The following is a 24,935-nucleotide window of genomic DNA, read 5'->3' on the forward strand; positions in this document are numbered from 1 at the left end:
ATTATTAAGTGTACATAACCTAATTAGCATTGATACGTTTTTATATCTACCGTCTACTCCCCCCTCTGCCTCCACCCACTACCAGCTCAAGTCATGTCACTCCAAAGGTAAATAAGATTTAATTTTTCCTTTACAGTACTGTACAGTATATAATTTCTATTTATATTTTTATTTAATTATATACTGTACAGTACTGTACATGTATATTATTTACAAGTATACTGTAGTACAGTGCTTACTATACTACTGTATTGTATTTTGTTACATTCTAATTTTCAATGTTTTTATCAGGGGTTTTTCACGCATTAACTATTCTTTGCCCGCCATACGACATTTTCACCATACAATACCAACTCCGGAACGGATTAATGTCGTATGGCGGGGGCCTACTGTATAAGAATGTCTTTAAGTGCTTGTTCAACCTCGCGTTTTTTTTTTCAGTAATTTTAGTTGTTGTATTAATTGATTTAATTAACAGATTTTTTTTCCTTAACTTTGTCAGCAAATGTCGGTTTCTCCGGCTTTGGGTTTCTCAATGTCTGAAGGGTTGCTTTAATCGATTCCATATTCATGGAAAGAATGTCAACTTTCTCAGTGAGGTCGGTAGTCTGGGTGGAATTGTTTGCGTCTGTGCTAAGGTCCGCATGTTTGTTTTCCAAGTCATAATTTTCGCATCTTGTTCATTCATGGCCAGATCTCTTACGTTCACATTTTCCTTTAATTTTAAAATTACTAAATTGTTTTGTCTGGCTTCACGTACGCAGTGTGGGCATAACCATTTTAAGTTATTCCGTTCATTATCAGTGATGACTGTCACTATATGCACACATTTCTTATGGTAGAGTCTATTACATTAACTTCCTATCCATTTTTTCCGTTATCCCTCCGTGTTTTGACATGTGAGGCAGAAATAGTTAGTAGCAGACATAGTGTACTGTTTCTTGTCACTTAGGTTTCTCCATAAGATTAACTAATATCTTTTCAATGATATTCTAAGCGAGAAACAGAAAGCTAAAACACGCCTCAGGGCGTGTTTAACGGAGCTCCGCACAACGCGTCCATACTCTAGCACGAGAACCTTAGTCGACATTCCACAGAAGAGTCAACCAAAATAACCTTTAAAACCAATAGGAAGACTTTGAACTAGACCCTTTCCCTCATGTTCCTTCAAAACCTGAAGGCCCATTGGTAAGGGCTGCCGAGTCAAAAAGGTCCTTGCCCTTTGTCTGAACGGCAAAGTCACACTTTGGGGGGTATGTCTAACCATAGGTCTATAAAATGCTGCTCAGGTGACTTTGGGTTCCAAAAAGTGCACCCATGCACCAGACTACATTGGATTTAATTATTATTACTACAATTGTAGAATCCATAGGCAAAGGTGATGGGGGTCACCGAAGCATCTTGGAAACGTCCCAAAGAAGGAGAGGGATGATGGCAGCTGTCAACATCTTGACCTGTAGTACCCATGCTCGGTCTTGTAAGAGACCTAGCAGCGATAGCTGGAGCTTGAGCTCCCAAACCTGGTGTAGTAATAATCTTTCTAAGAGCTATGAGGAGGGATTTTTTGATATATCATGAGACTTGATTTAATTAGCTTCGGTGATTACTTCCGTCCATTAACATTTTTTCCTCGCTGGGAACCACCCATTTCTTCTCACTCCTCCGAACAGCAAGAGAGAAGTTGAATGTCTAGGACTAGGCAAAACGGGCTATACCCTTTATCACAACAGTAGAACCTGTGCTCGTTCTCACTAGAAATGAGCACAGTTAGTGTGTGTTTACGAGAAATAAAACCCAAGCCACACAAGCTAGTTCTTGATTCTCATGAGAACCTAGAGCTAGCTGTTGTTCTTGTTATAACAGAGCATCCACAGCTAGTGTTTGTTCTCATGAGAACTAAGCATCCGGAGCTGGTGCTCATTTCCTTGTGAACTGAGCACCGGAATCTAGTGTATTTGCTCGTTCTTGAGAAACAAACACAGGCGAGCTCCTGTCTCATAAGCTAATACATTTTTTAATATTGCCTGATCTTTGTCATTCAAACATGAAATAATGGTAATTGTATAGCCTACAATCAGTATATTAATTTAAAAAATATATAAGTTCCATATGAAAAATATTCACCTTTCCTCGCAACGAGAATTTTTAGCTGCAGTCTCTCAGTAAACAAGAGTTTCACACTTGATGAACTATAACTCAAGTGAGGGTAATGAATAAAACTCACATGTCCATCCTACATTGTAGGTAGAGTATGATATCTGTTATAGGGCCATCTTTTCAGTCAGGCAGTTGAATTAGAGGAGAGATACCCAATTCCTACAATTCCAGATGCATTAACGAAGGCTGCCGACATTCCTCGATTGTATGCCGGAACATTGGCATAGTGTAGAATTGCCAATCCAAAGGTTTTAAGAAGCCCTCTTCATTCTCCAATGGTGCTTACATATGGAATGGTGTTGATATAAATACAAGGAAAATTCTTGCAGCATTACAGGAAAATTAATCAAAGAGGAATCCTACATTCCGGCATATAACATTAAAAAGATTCGTTAAAATAAGTGATTCAGAATCTGAGGTAAGACCAAATATCAAGTAAAATCATATAAGAGCAGTGCCACCTATGTACAAACAAACTGCAATGAGTACATTACTAAGAGACTTTGCTTTATGATTCTGTCATGGATAGCAGATAAGAAATTCTTCTAAGAGATAGTTCTAAAAAAATGCTTGAAACAAAGCTTCAGGAGAATAAAATTTAAAATTGTTAAAATATTTTTCATTATGAGATATTACATTTCAATCATTATAGCAAATCTTTCAGATATCTTTACAAAACTTATAGAAATCTAACTTAAAATAATTATCCTTAAAATTTATAAAGTACAGAGAGGACCTTATAATGATTAAATCATATGTTCTCCAAAAATGTGAGCACACTTCCTTAAAAAAACTTACTGGGAGCACAAGAATAAATGTATCAGAATAGAAGCATTTACATAAAAAGCTAAGTCAACTATTTACTTTACAACAAATTCCTTTCTAATGCCAAGGTACATGAGAAGGATGAGCTGTGGGTGCTAATTTGAAATATCTTGCCGTGTGGTAACCAGTTGCAGAAGTGGCTCCTCCAGTTTGCTGAGATACATTGCCTGATGCTCCACTGTCTGATATGTTGACTACACTTTCACCTCTAAGAGTTGAAATGCAGCGCCATATGTCAAGGTAATTGGCTGGAAGGAAATCGCAAAAATTGTATCAATTTTATCAAATTGCATACAAATATGCACAAGTAAATAAATGAAAAATTATCATAGATCAGCAGAAACGAGTAAGGCTAATCATACAAAACCTACAATTCAATTAGTAATACAATGAATATATCAAACACAGGGACCTGGTAACTACTTTAACCTGTTGAGTAAGTGAATAATATTTATGACATACAGTAGTGCTAAACAACCAATTCCCATTAACCTGCTAACAATTTCTTTTTCAGAAAGTGAATTTGAGAATTTTAGGCCATATAGGACAGTAAGACTAAGAAAAAATAGTGATCGGAGTTAAAGTTAAGGGTCAAATGGGTGCTACTAAAGACTTAAATAATGCCCATGGTGCACTAACAGCAGCCTCCTGATTAAGAAACAATGAGTGCTTCTGAATATCAATTTTATTTCTATTATGGTTAAAAACAATTTAATCTTGTCATTACCAATTTATATTGCCAAATATCCATTATGGTATTACATACATACTTACATAGACCAAGGCACTTCCAATTTTGGGGGGTAGACAACATCATCCAAATGAAACGAAAAAGGGGACCTCTCCTCTCTACATTCCTCCAGCCTGACAAGGGACTCAACCGAGTTCGGCTGGTACTGCTAGGGTGCCAAAGCCCACCCTCTCCCGTTATCCACCACAGATGAAGCTTCATAACACTGAATCCCCTACTGCTGCTACCTCTGTGGTCATCCAAGGCACCGGAGGAAGCAGCAGGGCTTACCGAAACTGCGTCAGAATTGCTTGCCATTCGTTCCTATTTCTAGCACGCTCTCTTGCCTCTCACATCTATCCTCCTATCACCCAGAGCTTTCTTCATTCCATCCATCCACCCAAACCTTGGCCTTCCTCTTGTACTTCTCCCATCAACTCTTGCATTCATCACCTTCTGCAGCAGACAGCCATTTTCCATTCTCTCAACATGGCCAAACACCACCTCAACACATTCATATCCACTCTAGCTGCTAACTCATTTCTTACACCCGTTCTCACCCTCACTACTTCGTTCCTAACCCTATCTACTCGAGATACACCAGCCATACTCCTTAGACACTTCATCTCAAACACATTCAATTTCTGTCTCTCCATCACTTTCATTCCCCACAACTCCGATCCATACATCACAGTTGGTACAATCACTTTCTCATATAGAACTCTCTTTACATTCATGCCCAACCCTCTATTTTTTACTACTCCCTTAACTACCCCCAACACTCTGTATCCTTCATTCACTCTCTGACGTACATCTGCTTCCACTCCACCATTTGCTGCAACAACAGACCCTAAGTACTTAAACTGATCCACCTCCTCAAGTAACTCTCCATTCAATATGACATTCAACCTCGCACCACCTTCCCTTCTCGTACATCTCATAACCTTACTCTTACCTACATTAACTCCAAACTTCCTTCTCTCACACACCCTTCCAAATTCTGTCACTAATCGGCCAAGCTTCTCTTCCGCGTCTACAACCAGTACGGTATCATCAGCAAACAACAACTGATTTACCTCCCATTCATGGTCATTCTCGTCTACCAGTTTCAATCCTCGTCCAAGCACTCGAGCATTCACCTCTCTCACCACTCCAACATACAAGTTAAACAACCACGGCGACATCACACATCCCTGTCTCAGCCCCACTCTCACCGGAAACCAATCGCTCACTTCATTTTCTATCCTAACACATGCTTTACTACCTTTGTAGAAACTTTTCACTGCTTGCAACAACCTTCCACCAACTCCATATAACCTCATTACATTCCACATTGCTTCCCTATCAACTCTATCATACGTTTTCTCCAGATCCATAAACGCAATATACACCTCCTTACCTTTTGCTAAATACTTCTCGCATTATCTGCCTAACTGTAAAAATCTGATTCATACAACCCCCTACCTCTTCTAAAACCACCCTGTACTTCTAAGATTGCATTCTCTGTTTTATCCTTAATCCTATTAATCAGTACTCTACCATACACTTCTCCAACTACACTCGGCAAACTAATACCCTTTGAATTACAACACTCATGCACATCTCCCTTACCCTTATATAGTGGTACAATACGCGCACAAACCCAATCTACTGGTACCATTGACATCACAAAACACATATTAAACAATCTCACCAACCATTCAAGAACAATAACACCCCCTTCCATCAACATCTCAGCTCTCACACAATCCATACCAGATGCTTTTCCTACTCTCGTTTCATCTAGTGCTCTCCTCACTTCCTCTCTTATAATCTCTCTCTCATTCTCATCTCCCATCAACGGCACCTCAACACCTGCAACAGCATTTATATCTGCCTCCCTATTATCCTCAACATTCAGTAAACTTTCAAAATATTCCGCCCACCTTTTCCTTGCCTCCTCTCCTTATAACAACCTTCCATTTCCATCTTTCACTGTCTCTTCAATTCTTGAACCAGCCTTCCTTACTCTCTTCACTTCTTCCCCAAAACTTCTTATTCTCTTCATATGAATGACCCAATCCCTGACCTCACCTCAGGTCAGCTGCCCTCTTTGCCTCGCGTACCTTGCGCTTTACTTCCACATTTTCCTCTCTATATCTTTCATACTTCTCTACACTATTACTCTGCAGCCATTCTTCAAAAGCCCTCTTTTTCTCTTCCACTTTTACCTTCACTCCTTCATTCCACCATTCACTGCCCTTCCTCATGCTGCCTCCAACAAACTTCTTGCCACACACATCACTTGCAATCCCAACAAAATTTCCCTTTACTAACTTCCACTCCTCCTCTATATTACCAGTTTCTCTTACTTTCACTTCGTCATATGCCATTTTCAACCTTTCTTGATATTTACTTTTTACCCCCGGTTTTATTAGCTCTTCAACCCTCACTAGCTCCCTTTTACATCCACCTACTCTATTCTCCCACTCTTTTGCTACAACTAATTTTCCTTCCACCAAAAAATGATCAGACATACCGTTAGCCATACCCCTAAACACGTGCACGTCTTTCAATCTTCCAAACATTCTTTTAGTTATCAACACATAATCCATTAATGCCCTTTCTACCACTCTTCCATTTGCCACTCTTACCCATGTATACTTGTTCTTATCTTTCTTTTTGAAAAAGCGAGAACTTATCACCATCTCTTGCTCAACACACATATCTAACAGTCTCTCAACACTCTCATTTTCACCTAGTACGCCATACTTCCCAATGACACCTTCTACCTCTCCAGCACCCACTCTAGCATTTAAGTCACCCATGACAACTACATAATTCCTTCTACCAGTCCTTCTACACACCTAGTTAAATCATTCCAGAATTCATTCCGCTCTTCTTCACTTTTCTCTCACAACCTGGCCCATACGCACTGACAAAAGCCCAACATTCCCTACCCAACCTAACCCTTACCCACATTAACCTAGATGATATCTCCTTCCACTACTTTACCTGTCGTCCATTCACTCAGCAATAAAGCCACACCTTCTCTTGCTCTTCCCTTTCAATCCCAGACAATCTACCAGACATTTCACCAAACATCATTCACCTTTCCCTTTTATCTTTGTCTCACACAAAGCCAAGATATCCATCCTTCTATTCCTAAACATACTTCCAATCTCACATCTTTTACTTTCATCGTACTACATCCATGCACATTCAAACACCCCAAAACTAGAGTGCGGGGAGCAGCTACGGTATTAGAGCGTATAATACATCAGTTCTATAATCAATGTCAAAAGAAAACTGTTGTGTGGAACGAAAAAAAAAGAAAACAAATTTGGTACATCAAGATGTTGGTGCACGTTTTTTAGGCTCCCATACTAAATTTCAAGCTATGTGGTCTGGTCAAAATATATAATAGCTTTGTAGATTTCCCTTCTTATATTTTTAGATTATTTTAAAGCTCTTAATACCATAGTTATATCTTTTGTACTAAAAAACCTTTAACTCGTAGGAAGAATAAATGAAGGCAAACAAGAAGAAAAAACTTTTCAGATGCAACTGTTTACTAAATAATTTGAAGCATGCTTTCCTACTACAAAGTGGCAAATCTTTGCACATTTGTGAGGTATTGCTTGACTTGCTTGAAAGGGAGGAAGAGTAGCATACTTTCAAATAATTCAAACATACAGAAGCATAAACACAATTTACAATAAAGTTCCTCTTGGAAAATCTTACCTTTCCAAAGACGGACACAACCATCATCCCCTGATGATGCAAGGATCGTACCAGTCATATTCCAACATACTCTCCAAACTGTTGATCCATGGTCATCAAACCTGCCTGCCAATCTAACTTCAAAGCTAGACAGACTGCTCTGATTCTGGAGGCTTTCTTGCCTGAAATTGAAACTTTATTGGCAAGATGGAACACTATTCAAGATGTTTTCATACACTTACTGTCTAAGAGCAAATTACAGTACATAATACTATGCAAGTAATGTATACAGTATACTCTTGCTAATATGAAATATGAAGACACTGCTCCAATTGGGAAATTACTTTGTGTAAGAACTCTAAGGAAAATAAATTTTAAATGTAATTAGGAGTGTTGGTGAAAATGGCAAAAAAAGGAGACCTGATTAATTGCAATAAATACAGAGACATAACACTTACGTCAGTTATTATAAAAATATATAGTATCCTTATTCTAAAGAGACTGGAGAGAAAGATTGATGAAAAGCTGAGAGATGAACAAGCAGGATTTAGAAAATGTATAAGTTGCACTGACCAAATTTTTCATTTTGAAACATGTTGTACAGCAATGCGTAGAATATAGAAATCCCTTTTTGATGGTGTTTGTGGACTATGAAAAAGCCTTTGATAGTGTGCACTGGCCAATTTTATGGAGTCTTGCATTATTATGGAATTCCCCTTAAATATGTAAATTTTATTAAGTCAGTTCATGAGCATAGTAAGAGCAAAGTTAATGTTAATGGAGTCTTATCAAATAAATTTCCAGTGAACACCAAAGTGCTTCAAGGGAATGTGTTGTCACCTATGTTGTTTATCCTCCTCATGGATTTTGTAATGCATAGAACAGTCGGAGATAGTAGAGAAGGATTGGACAGGATTGGTGATAGGAATTTGGCAGACCTAGAGTATGCTGATGATGCTGTCTTTGTTAGCAGAACACCAAAGGATTTGCCATGCTTGCTTACCAGAATGCATGAAATATCACACGAGGTTGGGCTGAAGATATATAGAAGACAGACAGAGATGATGAGAGCAAAGTATGAAATGGAAGATGAAATACTGGAAGGAGAAAGGAATAATGAGGTAGAATCAGTTAAGTATTTAGGAACTATGATCTCCAATACAGTGTCTTTAGAATAGATTTAGTAGATTTGAGAACAAAGCCCTAAGAAGGATATTGAGAGTTGAATGGCAGGACAGGATTAGAAATGAAAATATAAGAGATTACTCGAGCGCCATATGTGGATGAGATCATGATGAAGGTTAGATGGGGATGGTCTGGGCACTCCCCAAGAGAGATTAGTTCAGCTGGGCTCCACAAGGCACTAGAAGAGTTGGAAGGTCTGGACCTAGGCCCTTTGTGTCAATAGGTGTAGGAGGAGATGATTTTTCCTAACCATTCAAACCTGAGTCCTTTAATTAGGGAGATAGTAGTAGGTTGGACAGGGCACCAGCCACCCATTGAGATACTACCGTTAAAGAGTTATTGGATCTTTTGACAAACCATACAGTACTAGATTAGATCTCTCTCTGATTACGGCTCATTTTTTTTTTGCCTACACATACACCTAATAGTCTGGCCTATTCGTTCCACATTTTCCTGTCCTCATACACCTGACAACACTTGAGATTCCCAAACACTTCTTCTTTGCTCAAGAGGTTAACTACTGCACTGTAATTGTTCAGGGGCTACTTGGTAAGGGTAGAAGAGACTCTTTAGCTATGATAAGCAGCTCTTCTAGAACACTCCAAAATCAAACCACTGTTCTCTAGTTTTGGGTAGTGCCATTGCCTCTGTACCATGGTTTTCCACTGTCTTGGGTTAGAGTTCTCTTGCTTGAGGGTACACTCGGGCATACTATTCAATCTTGTTTCTATTCCTCTAGTTTTTTGAAGTTTTTATAGTTTATATATGAAAGATCCTATTTAATGCTCTTGCTCTTCTTCAAATAGTTGAAGTTCTTAAAATATTTTATTTAGATGGTTCATTACTTCTCTTATAGTTTATTTGTTTCATTGTATCCTTTCCTCACTGGACTATTTTTTCTTGTTGAAGCCCTTGGGCTTATAGCATCCTGCTTATCCAACTAGGGTTGTAGCTTAGCTTGCAATAATAATAATAACTACTTCGGTTCAAGCTGGAATCGGTTGCTGAAATAGCAGTTATCTGAATGCAGAGGGTGTGGGGTAAAGCCCAAGTCCCTCTATCAGTCCGTTCTCTTTTCACTTTTGATACTTCAACCCAGAGCTTGGAGGGGTGGTTTGAGGGGGGGGGGGGTTATAATAAAGGACTCAGGGTTATATACATACATATACCAAGGCACTTCCCCCAATTTTGGGGGGTAGCCAACATCAAACAAATGAAAAAAAAAAAAAAAAAAAGGGGGGGGGGACCTCTCCTCTCTACATTCCTCCCAGGGTTATATGGCTGGGAAAAATACAAGTTACCTTTAAAATTTGTTACAGTCAGCCCTTCCTGTTTGTGGGGGTTAGGTAACAGACACACCTATGAAGATCGAGCATGCGTGAATACTTGGTGCCCCAGAGTGGGTCAACTCATAATCCCCCAAAACACAGACCACAGCCTAGGTGCTGTTGACTAACAATAGGTAACCCACTGTACTACACTACATTGTTCTCAAGTGGTTTCTTTCATGGTAATATTGTTCACACTACTTTTCAGAGGTTAACTGTACACTATTAAAACATTTCATTGTAAGATAACAAGTCTCTCATTGCTAACACCTTATTTATAAGTAACAACAAAACACTTGTTCGCATATAACAACACATGATGATACTGTAGAGTAAAAAAGTCATGACAGTAACTGTTGATAGTTCAAATGCACCATGTTTCAAAAATAAAAGCACAGAAATGCTTTAATGAAGCACAATTATCTTTTTAAAAATACTTTCTTTTTTTTAGAATGCAATAATTTGTGCTTAAACCACTTTAGTCAGTCAGGTGACGAAATCAAATACCGTAGGCAAACAGTACAATACAATAAATATACTACTAGTAGTTCTTGTTCAATTAATGTATGAATATTTATCCTACCATAAGTAAAAATAATAAGATTACAAAAAATTATTGTACAACATGGTGTTCTATACAGTAAAATCTGTAACACATGATGCCATCCCTAAGTTACTACATGAAGTGTACCCTACAAATATAGTAGAGTACATGAACTGTAAAGAGCCCCTGTCTAGATAATTATTAACACTAAAAATCCTTACACAACCCATGTACAGAACAGTATTTAATAGGGATAACTCACCCGTTAAGAGGGTGGAAGTCTGACCACTGGCTTGGCCATTAGCCCGGGATTTTACCCGTACAGGACCAGACTGTATCTGGGAAAAACTTTGACACCTCACTTAAAAGGAAAACTGTGTTACACGCTGATAGCGGCTAAAGCAACCTTTGTGGTTGTGAGGAACTAGCAATGTGACTGTCTAGGTAAGAATATTCAGTTTAAAAATAGGAATGTTAAATCAAACATAGATGTTTCCCTACACTCTCCTCATGGGGAGTATCGGGGATGTGTACAAGTATGATATCTACAGTAGGATACACATGGAAAATGGTTATTACCTGCAGATAGGTGAGGTAAGTGTACAGAGGATCCATGGTGTTCTTCCCTAAGGGAGAAGAAGATGAAAGAAAAGAAAAGGGCCAGTCATTCTTATTCATTCATCCCAGACTAATCCTGGGTAACCTATGCCCTCAACCATCTGCTACTTGTCCATCAAGGAGCCTGAGGTATTTTAATCCACTTGTTGTGCAACCACCACAGGACCAATGGAAAACATTTCCATGTTCCTGTGGGTCACATCTTGCAGGTAGTGGGTGGTGAGGGTCATTTCATGCTTCCAGACACTGCTTGTAACACCTGCGCCACAGTAGTTAGGTTTAAACGCCAGGGACATGCCTGTGCCCCCAACGTCATGAGCTCTACGTCGCCGACCAGGAGGGCGGTCAGGATTCAGTGCATGGTCAATGACCTTGCAAATCTAAGCCAAGATGGTATTCTTTGTAACCCTCCTCTTGACCTTCTCCGTGCTCACCAAGAGTGCGGACACTCTGGGACAACATTTTAAAGTAATATCTTAAACTCCTCACTGTACAAAGTAACAGTTGATCTGGATTACTGATTACAGAAGAAAGACTCACGATACTAAAGGGCCTGAAACTAGGATCTGCTACTACCGGATTTTGAGTCTTACCAATTAACTCAAGCACGAAACAGAGTATCACCTTCCCCCCATCCCCTTGAATGGGCGACATCATAGGATACACCATAAAGTTCACTAATTCTCTTTGCCTAAGCCAAAGCATGTAAGAATACTGTCTTCAGAGGAAGTTGGCATTCTGATACCTGGCATAATGGTTCGTAGGGAGCATCCTTCAGAGGGTGAAGGACACGAACCATGTTCAAAGGAGGAGGTCTAACTTCTGACTGGGGGCAAGTGATCTCATAGCTTCATATGAGGAGAGACAATTTCAACAAAGAGGAAAGATCAACTTCTTTCAGTCTAAAGGCCATGCTTAAGGCTGAGTGGTAGCCTTTCACTACTGAGACCAAGAGGAGTTTTCCTCCTGAAATTATACAAGGAACTCGGCTATTACTGGAATAGTGGCGAGGGGAGAGATACCCCTTTCACAACACCAACCATGGAAGACAGTCCACTTCGCCTGGTTTACTGAAGCCGAGGATCATTGTAGGTATCCAGACATCCTTCCCACAATGTTGCAAAAAGTCTCTCTCTGTGAGAGAGGATGCTGGATAGTCTCCAGGGGTGAAGACAAAGCGAAGCTACTGCCTTGTGATAGATGTTCGCGTATGGTTATCCGAGTAGATCATGTTATGGAGGCAGTTCTCACACAGTAACTCTATCAAGAACCCCAGAAGGTCCGGGAATCACACTGCATGTTTTAGCAGAGCTATGAACGTCATGAATAGGTTGTTGGATGCTCTGGTCTTGTTGAGCAACCTTCTCAACTGACAAAATGGGGGAAAGGTGATAACGTCAATGGTGTCCCACCATTTCTGGAATGCATCTTGCCAGAGAGCCTGAGGTTCTGGGACTGAGGAACAGTAGAGCGGGAGGTCTAACTTCCGACTGGGGGCAAGTGATCTCATAGTTTCATATGAGGAGAGACTGTACCAACGAAGAGGAAAGATCAACTTCTTTCAGTCTAAAGGCCATGCTTATGACTGAGTGGTAGCCTTTCACTGCTGAGACCTAGAGGAGTTTTCCTCCTGAAATTATACAAGGAACTCGGCTATTACTGGAATAGTGGCGAGGGGAGAGATACCCCTTTAACAACACCAACCACGGAAGGCATTCCACTTCGCCTGGTTTACTGAAGCTGAGGATCATTGTAGGTATCCAGACATCCTTTCCACAACATTGCGAAAAGTCTCTCTCAGAGAGGATGCTGGATAGTCCCCAGGGGTGAGGACGAAGCGAAGCTACTGCCTTGTGATATATGTTCGCATGTGGTTGTCCAAGTAGATGTTGTTATGGAGGGAGTTCTCACACAGTAACTCTATCAAGAACCACAGAAAGTCCGGGAACCAAACTGCATGCCATAAGAGAGCTATGAACATCATGAATAGGTTGTTGGATGATCTGGTCTTGTTGAGCACCCTTCTCAACAGACAAAATGAGGGAGAGGCGATAACGTTGATGGTGTCCCACCGTTTCTGGAATGTACCTTGCCAGAGAGCCTGAGGTTTTGGGACTAAAGAACAGTAGAGCAGGAGCCTGAAGTTTAGGGATGTCGCAAACAGGTCCACAGTTGGGGAACCCCAAATGGTCAGGACTTTGTTGGCTATCAGCTGATTCAAAGACCATTCAGAGCCCACTGAGATGTTCTGCTCAGATTGTCTGTGAGCACATTTTTCTTGCTTGAAATGAAGCGACCTGTTAGGGACACTGGAATGTTGTTCTGTCCATCTCCACTGCCAGATGACATAAAGGTGCAAAAAGGTACTGCCTTGTTTGTTTATGTACGCCACTACTGTGGGGTTGACGCTCATCAGCACCACAGAGTGACCTGTCAGGAACTGTTTGAGAGCTAGAAAAGCTGCTTCTATCCAAGAGATTTACATGCTGGTACCTTTCGAACTCGGACCATAGACTAAGCCGTGTGGTGCAGCATGTGGGGCCCCCCACCCTTCTTTTGATCTGTCTGTATAGAGCATTAATTCCGGGGGAGGGACGAGAAGGTCCATCCCTCTGCAGAGGTTCTCTTCTGTCATCCACCACTGAAGATCCATCATTTGCTCCTGTCCCATAGGGATTAGCATATCCAAGGAGCCGGTGTGCTAGCTTCACCTGGATTTCAGCCTCCACCGGAGAGATTAAATCCTGAGGCGACCATTGGGCACTAGACGGACAGGGGATGCTAAATTACCTAGGAGACACAACCACTGTTGGGCTGGGAGCTCTTCTCGTTTGAAGAAGAGGATTGCTACATCCCTCAGCCTGGGTATTCTGTCATCTGATGGAAATACTTTCTGAAGCTTGATGTCTTATCATACCAAGGTATACCAGTCTTTGAGAGGGGAGCAGTGATGACTTAGAAATTTATCATGATCCCGGATCTTGACCAACTCGAACAGTCTGTCTCGGTGTTACAGAAGGGTTGCCATCGAATCAGGGCTGGGGAGTCGGAGTCGAGGCCAATTTATGGTCTAGAGGAGTCGGAGTCGGTAAAATTCCACCGACTCCGACTCCTCAAAAATGAAATCTTAGCGCTGGAAAAATACTCTCTTTTGGTATCCTAAGTCACTTTTTTCAAAGTCACTCAAAAAAAGTTTCGTATTACCCGCCGTTTTTAACACCCTCTCGAATAAAGGCAGATACTGGGAAACACATATACAGTAGGGTCCCGAATTATGCGTGTTCGAATTATACGATTCCCCTTTTATGCGACCTCTATTTTTCAAAAATAAATTTTCTGTATCTGCGAAACTGTTCAAAGTCTGCGAGTCAAGCACTATAAAATGTATCAAATCTATTGTCTTTCTAAGCATATTGGTAGCCCTAAATACGGTGATTTATAATGAATTTTACTAAATATTAACATTACATCTTATTAACATAATTTCATAATGAATAGCCTATTTAAGGATAAAATTCCAAATCAACAATGAAATCAAGTGTTAACTGTGCGAGTCCAGCTGACAAAATGTAAACAGAATTGTGGTTACGTTCTCGGCAATCATTATCTTTCTCCAACCTTACGATAATTGTAATGGTAGTTAATGATGGTATATTAACGGATTTTGAGCGAAGCGAAAAATCTATTTTTGGGTGAGATAGCCATGGCGTCCTGATGGAAGGTTCCTTTTTGGTAGCTTCCTTGGGTATAAAACTACTAAGATATTCCCAGAGAATTTAACCACAGGTTATCACAGAATTCTAACTTCTGGAGCGAGTATCCCAAAGGTTTCCCTTTAAGACATCGTATATCAACAGGGGACGCATGTCTGAACGCGCCACATAGCTATCTTCACCCCGAACAGAGTTAATGCTTCGGTGTGTAAGGGTTGAGAATAGCTGGGAGCCGCTCCACAGCCAATCTCACTCGTGGCTACTACTGATACTCGAGACGTAAACAAACGGGCGCCATTGCTCAAATGACGTCACGCCCGTCTTCATCCTGAAGCCAGTTGCTTGCCCAACACCATGATACAGTAGAACAGGGTGGGATCTAAAACTGGACGAAGTAGCAGGGAGGGTCCATCAGGACGCCATGGCTATCTCACCCAAAAATAGATTTTTCGCTTCGCTCAAAATCCGTTTTTTGGGCTCAAGCCATGGCGTCCTGATGGAAGAATACCAGAGAATCAATGTATCGTGGTAGATTTTCCCCTAATAGTAAGTGCCAAGGCATTGACAAAACAGCATAGTAATCTTTGATAAAGGACCATAGGGAAGAAGCATCCTGCCCCCCTTGGCAGTGAAGTTCCCATGGGCCATGCCGACGTCAAAGTGGTATTGAAGGGCTATTCATCCTGATAGAAGAACTTGAAGAACTTGGAGATGAAGCCGAATGTTTGGTATTTGTATAGGAACATTCTGAAAATTAGACCAGTGGTGGTTGGGCACTGTGTATTGAGAGTGATGGTTCATCTCCCGGGTAATAAAAGTAAGTATTCGTGTTGGAACCTTACATAATCAGAGTGAATATAAATTAAGAGTTAGCATCTTAATTTCTTCATAACCATAAGGAAAAGGGGGAATAATAAAACTATGACAGGCATGTATTTCATAGTAAGTAGGAGCTGATTGAGACGCACAGGTAATAAAATAGAAATTTTATTTCACAAATGCAGAAATTAAATAATTTACAGCAATAAGTAAAGTTCATTTACAGTAATTATAATGTACATAGTAATAAAGACTTGCTCTTGAATCTGAAAAGGAATTTCAAGTTTATTAGTAGGCACTCGTTCTCGAGGAACGCAAGTCTTTGATTAAAAAACACGTCATGCTCAGGGCATGCGGCACTTGTGTGACAACTATGACATTTCACCTGGGATAAGAACAGTTATAAAAGCACTAAGTGTTTTCGACATCACTATGAATCGCTCGAGGGTCAACATAGGCACCCGAAGAGTTAGAGTCCCAAGTAACTCACTGTTCTACGCAGAGTTAGGTGCAGGTTTCATAACACTACCTGCGGCTACCACAAAATGTTTGACTTCGTGCACTTGTTTCGCATAATGTTTAAAGAAAACTCGCGAGGACTTCCAACCCGTGAAGTTTTTAAGGCTTTCAAAGTCCATACTCTGAAAGAAATTCAGAGATGATGCCACTTTTCTAGGATCATGACCAGCGGGTGTACTGTTAGGATCCGCTCTGCGAATGAAGTAGGTGATTTTCGCTCTTAATTGTTTCAGTGACAGGTCGCTGCCCGATGTTTCTCCTTTGAAGAGTTGGCCTCCACCAAAGTTTGAAGTTCTGCGAAGATAGAACTTGAGGCTCTCTACTGGACATAGAGAGGCATCCTCCTTCAGGGGGCATATTCTCCAAGGGCCCCATCTTTTGGTGGGTAATTCATTTTTGGCGAGAAACGTCGGATCAGGGGAGAGGGTAACTTCACCTGTATCGGTAAACAGGATGTGTCCATCCTCTCTTGATAAAGCCACTATTTCGCTGACTCGAGCTCCTGAAGCGAGAGCAAAGAGAAATATAACTTTCTGAGTCAGATCCTTGAGAGGGCATGAATCATTGTCCAAGTTGGAGGCGAAATGGAGCACCTTGTCTAGTGACCAGGAGATCGGTTTCGGTGGGGGTGCTGGGCGTAGGCGAGCACATGCTTTCGGCAGTTTGTTGAAGATGTCGCTGGACAGATCAATTTGGAAAGCATATAGAATTGGTCTGGTCAAGGCCGATTTGCAGGTTGATATCGTATTGGCTGCTAATCCCTGTCCATGAAGGTGAATAAAGAAGGACATGCAGAAATCAATCGTGATTTCTTTAGGATTTTTTGTCTTGACGAAGGAGACCCATTTCCTCCAGGATGATTCATATTGCCGTCTTGTGGATTCGGTCTTGTATTCCTCTAGGAAGTCCAGACTTTTCTTCGAGATCCCAAACCTCTTCTTAGCGGCTAGGGAGAGAAAATCATGAGATGAAGGTCCTTGATTTTCGATGATGAAGCGAAGACAGTCGACTTCTGTACTTGTTGAGAGAGAACTGGGCCTGGGAGAGGGATCAGCTTGGGCTGCAGCTCCAGGACCAGGGGGTACCAGTTGCTCCGAGGCCACTTGGGAGCCACTAGGGCCGCTGTCCCTTTGAAGGTTCTCAGTTTGGAGAGGACTTTCAACAGAAGGTTGGTGGGGGGGAACAGGTAGATCTTGGACCATCTGTTCCAATCCAGTGACATGGCATCCACTGCTTCTGCTTTGGGGTCCTCGTACGGGGCCACATACCGAGGAAGTTGATTGTTGTCGCTCGTTGCAAAGAGATCTATCTGAAGTTCTGGGACTTGGTGAGAGATGAAGGAGAACGATCTTGCGTCTAGAGACCATTCCGACTCTATCGGGTTTGTCCGAGATAGAGCATCCGCTGTCACGTTGCGGAATCCTTGTAGGTGAACTGCAGACAAGTGCCACTTCTTCTTCTCTGCCAGACGGAAGATTGGGAGAAGCACCTGATTTATCTGGGGCGATCTTGAGCCTTGGCGATTGAGACAACGAACTACCACCGAGTTGTCTAGGGTTAGACGGATGTGGATCGAGGGCGGCGGGGATAACTTCTTTAGGGTTAGAAGGACCGCCATGGCCTCCAAGATGTTTATATGGAACGTCTTGAACAGGGGAGACCAGGTGCCTTGAGCCTGTTTTTGGTGGGAGTGACCTCCCCAACCCTCCAGCGAAGCGTCCGTGTGGATGTTGAGTGATGGAGGAGGGTGTTGGAGAGGAATGGACCTTTTCAGGGCCTTTGCTTCTGACCACGGCTTTAGAAGAAGTCGCAGTCTGTTTGGAAGCCGTCTCTTGAGGTCTCTTCGAGCGATGGATGCCGAACGTCTCCAGACTCCCGCGGCATCCTTTAGCTGTGCGCGAAGCACTGGGTTTGTCACTGAGGCGAACTGTAGAGAGCCTAGAACTCGTTCCTGCTGGCGTCTTGAAATGCGTTTGGATTTCAGCAGTCGCTTGACAGACCCTGCTATTTCCTTCCTTTTCTTCTGGGGGATGGAAAGGCGGTGTGACTGAAGGTTCCAGTGGATTCCCAACCACTGGAACTTCTGAGCTGGAGAGAGGCGAGATTTTTTCTCGTTGATCTTGAATCCCAGGTGTTCTAGGTACTGGGTGACTTTGTTGCAAGATTTTACACAATCTTCGGGCGATGGAGCCCAGACTAGCCAGTCGTCGAGGTAGGCCATCACCTGGACGTTTCGTAGGCGGAGCTGTTGTACTATGGCATCCGCCAGTTTTGTGAAGATCCGAGGGGCCACGTTGAGGCCGAAGGGCATGGCCCGGAAGGCGTAGCTCTTCCTTTGGAGTCGAAATCCTAGGTAGGAGGAAGCGTGATGGTTCATTGGAACGTGCCAGTAGGCATCCGCCAGGTCTATGGAGACCGTGTAGGAACCTCGAGGTAGAAGGGTCCTTATCTGTTGAAGAGTCAGCATCTTGAACTTGTCGTTCGCTATGAACTTGTTGAGGGGGGATAAGTCCAGAATGACTCTGAGTTTGTCTGAGTCTTTCTTGGGGACACAAAACAGTCTCCCTTGGAACCTGGTGGACTTTACCTTCCTTATCACCTTCTTGTTCAAGAGATCTAGGACATATTCTTCCAGAAGAGGGGTTGATTGTTGGAAGAATTGCTGGAAGATTGGGGGTGGTTGAGTCCAACTCCAGCCTAGACCCTTCTTGACGATGCTGTGTGCCCAGGGATCGAAGGTCCAACGATCCTGGAATTGGCGGAGTCTTCCTCCCACCGGAAGCACTTCATTGCTTCTGGTGTCCCGAGGGCTTGCTGCCTCGGCCGCTAGCTCCCTTTCCTCCTCTGCCTCTGGAGGGACGGCGAGAAGCGTCTTTGCTTGCACCCTTGTATGAGCCTCTACCTTTGGGACGAAAGGTAGTTGACTGTTGCTCGAAAGCAGGGGTGAAGACCGGTGACTGTGACAACACCGGTTGGGGGACCAATTGAAAGGTCTGTTGTGGTTGGGCAACCACTTGGGAGGTAGCGGGTCCCGGAAACTGACGTCTTTGTTGACGTTGCTGGGGTTTCTGTTTTTGGGATTTCCTCTTAGGTTGAGGTCCGTCGTCCTGAGAGGGTTTCCTTTTCCTGGACATGCCCCACTTGTGGAGAAGGTTCCTATTCTCCGTGGCGGCTCTGTCGGTGATTTCCTTCACGAGGTCAGAGGGAAAGAGGTGTTTACCCCAGATGTTGGAGGAAATCAGTCTCCGGGGTTCGTGTTTCACGGTGGCACCTGCAAACACGAATTCACGACAGGCTCTCCGAGCCTTTAAGAAGTGGTACAAGTCCTTCATCACGGTCATCAGGTGGGATTTGGAGAGTACCATGTAGTGGTCTGGTACTCTGGTGTCACAGGCCATAATTTCAAGTTGGACTTGATGAGATAAGGATGCTGCGAGCCTCTCCTTCGTATCTTGTTCCCGACGAAGGAGGTGATCGTTGAGCTTAGGGAGGTCTTCATTAAACTGACGTCCGGCGACGTCAGGATCTAGCTTTCCCACGACGAAAGTATGCTGGACATCCTTCCAGTTTCGAGCGTCAGGGGGAGTTACTATAGAGAAGGGTCTGCACTCCTCCAGTGCAGGGCAGGCTTTCCCTTCTTCCGCAGCTTTAAGGCACGCAGCTAAGGCCTTTTCCAGGAATGGAAGAATCGCACTTTCAGGTGCGACATAAGTAGGGTGCTTCTTGCTCAGGGCCGGAAGCTTAGAGCAGGTAAAGCCCCTACTCTTGAATGTGGTGGCTAGCATAGCCTGGGCCTTTGCGAGATCGAACACTATCTCTTCCTTCGGTTCGGTCTCTTCCTTCGAGGCAGGCTCAGAACGCAGACGGACGTAACAGTCCGGGTAGGCCTCAAAGTTTGGGAAGAACTCCACGTCTTCCAAGGGGACCGTGCCGATCTTATCGCTGACAAAGATCCTGCCGGTCGCGATAACCATATGCTCAGCATACCTCCACGGGTTGGCATGTGAGCAAGCGGGGAGATCCTTAACCGAAATCCTCTTCGGTTCTCTGGATCCCATCATGGACCTGATGAACTCCTGATTCTCCTTCAACCTGTCGTCCATGACGGCTCTAATCAGTCGGATCATTTCTTGAGTGGAAGAAGAGGGATCCGGGGTCGAGGAGGTAGACGGAATAGACACTTCCGTCGGTGTAGGAGTAGGAGGGGGGATGGACGGAGGAGCGACCTCTTGCTCCGACTCGGCGTATTCCACCTTGTCTTCGTCATCTTCGGCTCCTTGAGCCATAAGCGTCTTCTCGGTGTCTTCCGAGACATCCGACATCTGTTCGTCATCTCCGGAATCCAGGCGACACTCATGCATGGACTGAGCCATGACAACATCAGGTTCCACTGTAAGTTGGACAATGGGAATCACGTCTTTGGGTACCACTGAATCAGGGGAGGCCTTAGGGAACAGGAGTGACCTCAATTCTTCTGTGGCCAGGTAAGGGCCGGTGGCATTTTTCTGGAAGCCACGCACCCACTTGCGTAGCTTTTCACGAGAAATGTCTCTGACCTCCGCTGAGGGAGGGTTATGGAAGGCGTCAGCCATGTGAGCCTGGCAGACCGTACAGTTCAGTGGATTCCAAAACTTCAGATCCCCTTTCTTGTCGGCACAAGGGGCGTGAGTCCTGCAAGCCGTATGCCCGTAAAACTGCGGGCGTTTCACAGCGCAGAAGGCGAAGTCACACTTCATCTGCTCCTCCTGTGGAAGAAAGAGAAAATGAGTATGGGGGAGTCATAAGAATGGCTCTTAAACTAAGTTAATATTAATTATTAATTTTAACTTAAAGAAGGGTGTGATGCATAGAGATTGAAATAGTAAAGAGAACATACTCCATGCATCTCGCCTGGCTGGTTACCGTAAGCTTTGTCCTTGGATAATCCGAGAGACCGAAGGCACCGGATAGTATTCCTTAGAGTTCCATAGGGCAATGGAATTCCGTGGAAAAACCAAGGGTAAGATTGGGACCGAGATCATTCGGTCCCAAACTAGGGGCTAGAGGGCCTCCTTTTAAGGTAACTGCTTCCGGCAACCAGCCGTGCAAAGATGCACGCAGCATGCTGGAATTAGAAGGGTGCAAAGAGACAGCATGATCCCTAACAGAACAGTACCAAGGTATTGATCTTAATAGTGGAAACAGTCCGTCTGTTTGCGGTATAGGGCTATCAGTATCATATGATAGCTAGAAGAAGGGGGTGCAAGTATTCTTGACGCCTCCGGGGGTTTCCGGCAAGCCGCCGGCATGCCGGAGGTCGCTCCGACAGAGTTTCTGGCATTAAGACAGACAATATGTAAGTCAAGAGTATACCAGGGTGGCGGCCGCCGGTACAACGGCGGCACGCCGGCAGGGGAGCGGCGGCTCCGGCAGTCGGAGGATGCCGGTTTGGTGACTGGGACAATGTATAGCGGAACCGGGTTGCCGGCAATAGATGCCGGCACTCCGGCGGCCGACCGGCGAGCGGACGACAAGCTAGGAGGGAGGAGAGCCGCCGGTAGGAGCCGGCGGCAGTCAGCAGTCCCCCGGCACACAGGGGGCTGGCGGCAAGGGTAGGGAGAGTCACCAAGGTAGGAGGCGGGTATCGCCGACAGTGGAGGCGGCAAGAGACCAGCACCCGGATAGTGAGAGAGACGGGGGGGGGAGGGATGCAGGAAGTCAGTCATGGACTCCGGACATCCCCCCCCTGAGAGGGTGTACCCATGATAGAGACAGGCTCTATCATCCAGGAGCAGGGGTCACTGAGGACCGGGAGCTAGGTAGCCCAAGGGAGGGCTAGGGGACACCCAAAGAGGGGGAGCCCCCCATATGCAGAACACATCTAGAGACTAACCCCATAGGACACTATGAAGGGTATATGTACCAGAGCGGACTGCACAGGGAAGCTCGGGTAGCCCTACTACTCCACCCTAAGGAGGAGTTGTAGGACAGGGGACAGGTGGGTATAGACTAACCTAAGCATAGGCTAGGCTATACAAGAGATATGTGGGGAGGGGAGTAGAGAGAAGTCTTCCAAGGAAGGGTTTCTGTACCAGAGCGGCCACTAGGGAAAGGGAGGACACTCCCTAACCTAAGATAAGGCAGATCGGCTGAAACGGTGCATGGGTACAGTTTCAGCAGGGAACAGAGAAACCTTCCTAACCTAACCTAGATCAGGGCTAATAGTCCTGAACTAGGAAAGGTAGAAGACATATCGCTATCGCAGGATAGTCATAGACTAATCCTAGCCATAGAGGTAGGGCTAGCCTAACCTCACTCTCGGACGCAACCCTAAGGGGGGTTCATTCCCATAGGGAGGACTGAGAGGCGATAAAAACTCCATTAGACACTTGATCCCTTTACTCAGAAAGGGAATCAAGGCTAATTAGAGGGAATGCCAAGGCAGGGGATGAAGGAAGCATATAGGGGTCCTACAAGTAGGTTAGGTTAGAAAGAGACACTAACTAACCTATCCCCTATATGGTCCCTGAAGGCGAAAGAACATTGCATCACGGTCGAAAGTATTGTAAAATAATGCCCCTATCTTCATAACTTAGCCTAGGATCACTAATAAAATCATGCATGAACACTTATGTACAGGCGCTCTGGCCTGGGGGCTATAGAAGCCGACTGGTATGAGGTCAATCGATGACCGATAAAAAGCGTCGAAACACGATATAAAAGTTCCTAGCTATGAAGACTAAATAAACTAATGTATTCGATTAGTAAATAAGGCCGGAAGCGTTGTTGTGGCTAACTAAATAAGGCATGCATAACAACAACGACGCCATAAAATGGCGGGTCCGGTAGAGGCACAGCTCTGCCACAAAACAGCAATTATCTCGGAAAGTAATATTTACTTTACGGCCAGAGCTTAACTAAACAATACTGGAACCTTGTACTCAACTTTCCAGAAGATGGTGAGGCTGAAGGTAGCGACATAACGTAGATGCAAATCGATAAAAGAAGCACAGGGAAAATCCGTCTAAGTAGGGCAGCTACTAAACAAAGGATGAAGACGGGCGTGACGTCATTTGAGCAATGGCGCCCGTTTGTTTACGTCTCGAGTATCAGTAGTAGCCACGAGTGAGATTGGCTGTGGAGCGGCTCCCAGCTATTCTCAACCCTTACACACCGAAGCATTAACTCTGTTCGGGGTGAAGATAGCTATGTGGCGCGTTCAGACATGCGTCCCCTGTTGATATACGATGTCTTAAAGGGAAACCTTTGGGATACTCGTTCCAGAAGTTAGAATTCTGTGATAACCTGTGGTTAAATTCTCTGGGAATATCTTAGTAGTTTTATACCCAAGGAAGCTACCAAAAAGGAACCTTCCATCAGGACGCCATGGCTTGAGCCCAAAAAAAGCATTATTTTTGTTTAGTACAGTATATATAAAAGCCTTATTTTTCCCTCCGGCCGTTCAAGGTTTTCACGAGTAGACTGGGTTCGTTTATCGGCAGTGAATAGCCTAAACTACGGTAACGAGTCGGCAATATTTTGTCATATTTTAAACAGTACACATTTGATTTGCAAAGATTAGTTTTGTAGAGTAGACGGTAAAATAAAAATCTCTCTCTCTCTCTCTCTCTCTCTCTCTCTCTCTCTCTCTCTCTCTCTCTCTCTCTCTCTCGAGAGAGAGAGAGAGAGAGAGAGAGAGAGAGAGAGAGAGAGAGAGAGAGAGAAAAAAAAAATTTGATGGCAGAAATCCTCTCTCTCTCTCTCTCCGTAAGAAATAAAACCCTAGTTAACATATGGCAACTTGAGTTTAAGAATGAAATTAACATGACAATTGTTAGTTGTGGCGATCAATTCCTCGCTTCAGGAGGTACACGAAACAAAAACACGGCAGTCAATTACAACAGCTGATTCTCTCTCTCTCTCTCTCTCTCTCTCTCTCTCTCTCTCTCTCTCTCTCTCTCTCTCTCGTGTTATACAATACTTACAAATAGATGAAGAAACCAAAATCGGTTTTCTTAAAGTGTCAATTAAATACAAAACAAAAAAATTATACCGTGTATACATCCATTTCAATCATAGCTTAAAATACGGTATCCGATTTCGTCAGCAAACCACTATTTTTTAGGAAACACCATTCTATTCCAGAAAATTTTTACTCTTTAAATAGTCAATTGCGCTATAATAAAACATGTACTTGGGTTTTTAAATTTCGGGTGTGTTTTAAAAATCGAGTATTGCTGACTTCTTTTTGTTTTACTTTTGGCTGTGATTAGATCAGCTGATGTCTAGCTTCCGCTCTCATGAATATGCGCGTACGAATACGTTAACAAAGAATTGTTTACACCATTTCTTAATTTATTCAAACCATCAATACAGTTAATATTACATAAGGACCAATGTGTTATAAACTATATTTATTGTTTAGTACATTTAAAACCATCTCTCTCTCTCTCTCTCTGTCACATCGAACGTAATAGCGGTAACCTAATTGTTCGATGACTTTAAAAATAGGCCTAGTACTTTCTTCTTTTACCATTTTTGCATATGGTTTTCCTAACTGAAGTTAGGAAAAGTATTTTGGATATGGAAAGGACAATTATCTTTCGTAACAGTTTAGAATTATCGTAAATTATCATTCTGTCATTAGCGGCAGTTTGCTATTGTGGATTAAACGCATAAGGAAAAAAAAGGTTTCCAGCTTTGCTACGAATTTAGGAATTTATATGGATACGGTAAGTAAAATATTTGTAATAACATAATGTTTACTAAATGTTTGTAATATTATTAGTTATCACTTTGATCATGTGTGTTTAATG

The 24,935-nt window shown here is 43.2% G+C and overlaps 1 protein-coding gene across 1 annotated transcript in view; it reads right to left on the bottom strand.

The window, feature by feature from the left end:
* Nucleotides 1-2,761: 2,761 nt before the first annotated feature.
* Nup44A (nuclear pore complex protein Nup44A) overlaps nt 2,762-24,935 on the bottom strand; it is a 112,966-nt gene continuing 90,792 nt past the window's right edge. The window contains exons 6-7 of the mRNA XM_068375230.1: nt 7,436-7,596; nt 2,762-3,230 (exon numbers count right to left, since the gene is read on the bottom strand). Of these exons, the coding sequence (XP_068231331.1) occupies nt 3,040-3,230; nt 7,436-7,596 (352 nt within the window). The 3' untranslated portion in view covers nt 2,762-3,039. The remainder of the gene's footprint in view (nt 3,231-7,435; nt 7,597-24,935) is intronic.

The sequence above is a fragment of the Palaemon carinicauda genome, chromosome 6, assembly GCF_036898095.1.
Source record: "Palaemon carinicauda isolate YSFRI2023 chromosome 6, ASM3689809v2, whole genome shotgun sequence".
In the NCBI taxonomy this organism is placed as follows: Eukaryota; Metazoa; Arthropoda; class Malacostraca; order Decapoda; family Palaemonidae; genus Palaemon; species Palaemon carinicauda.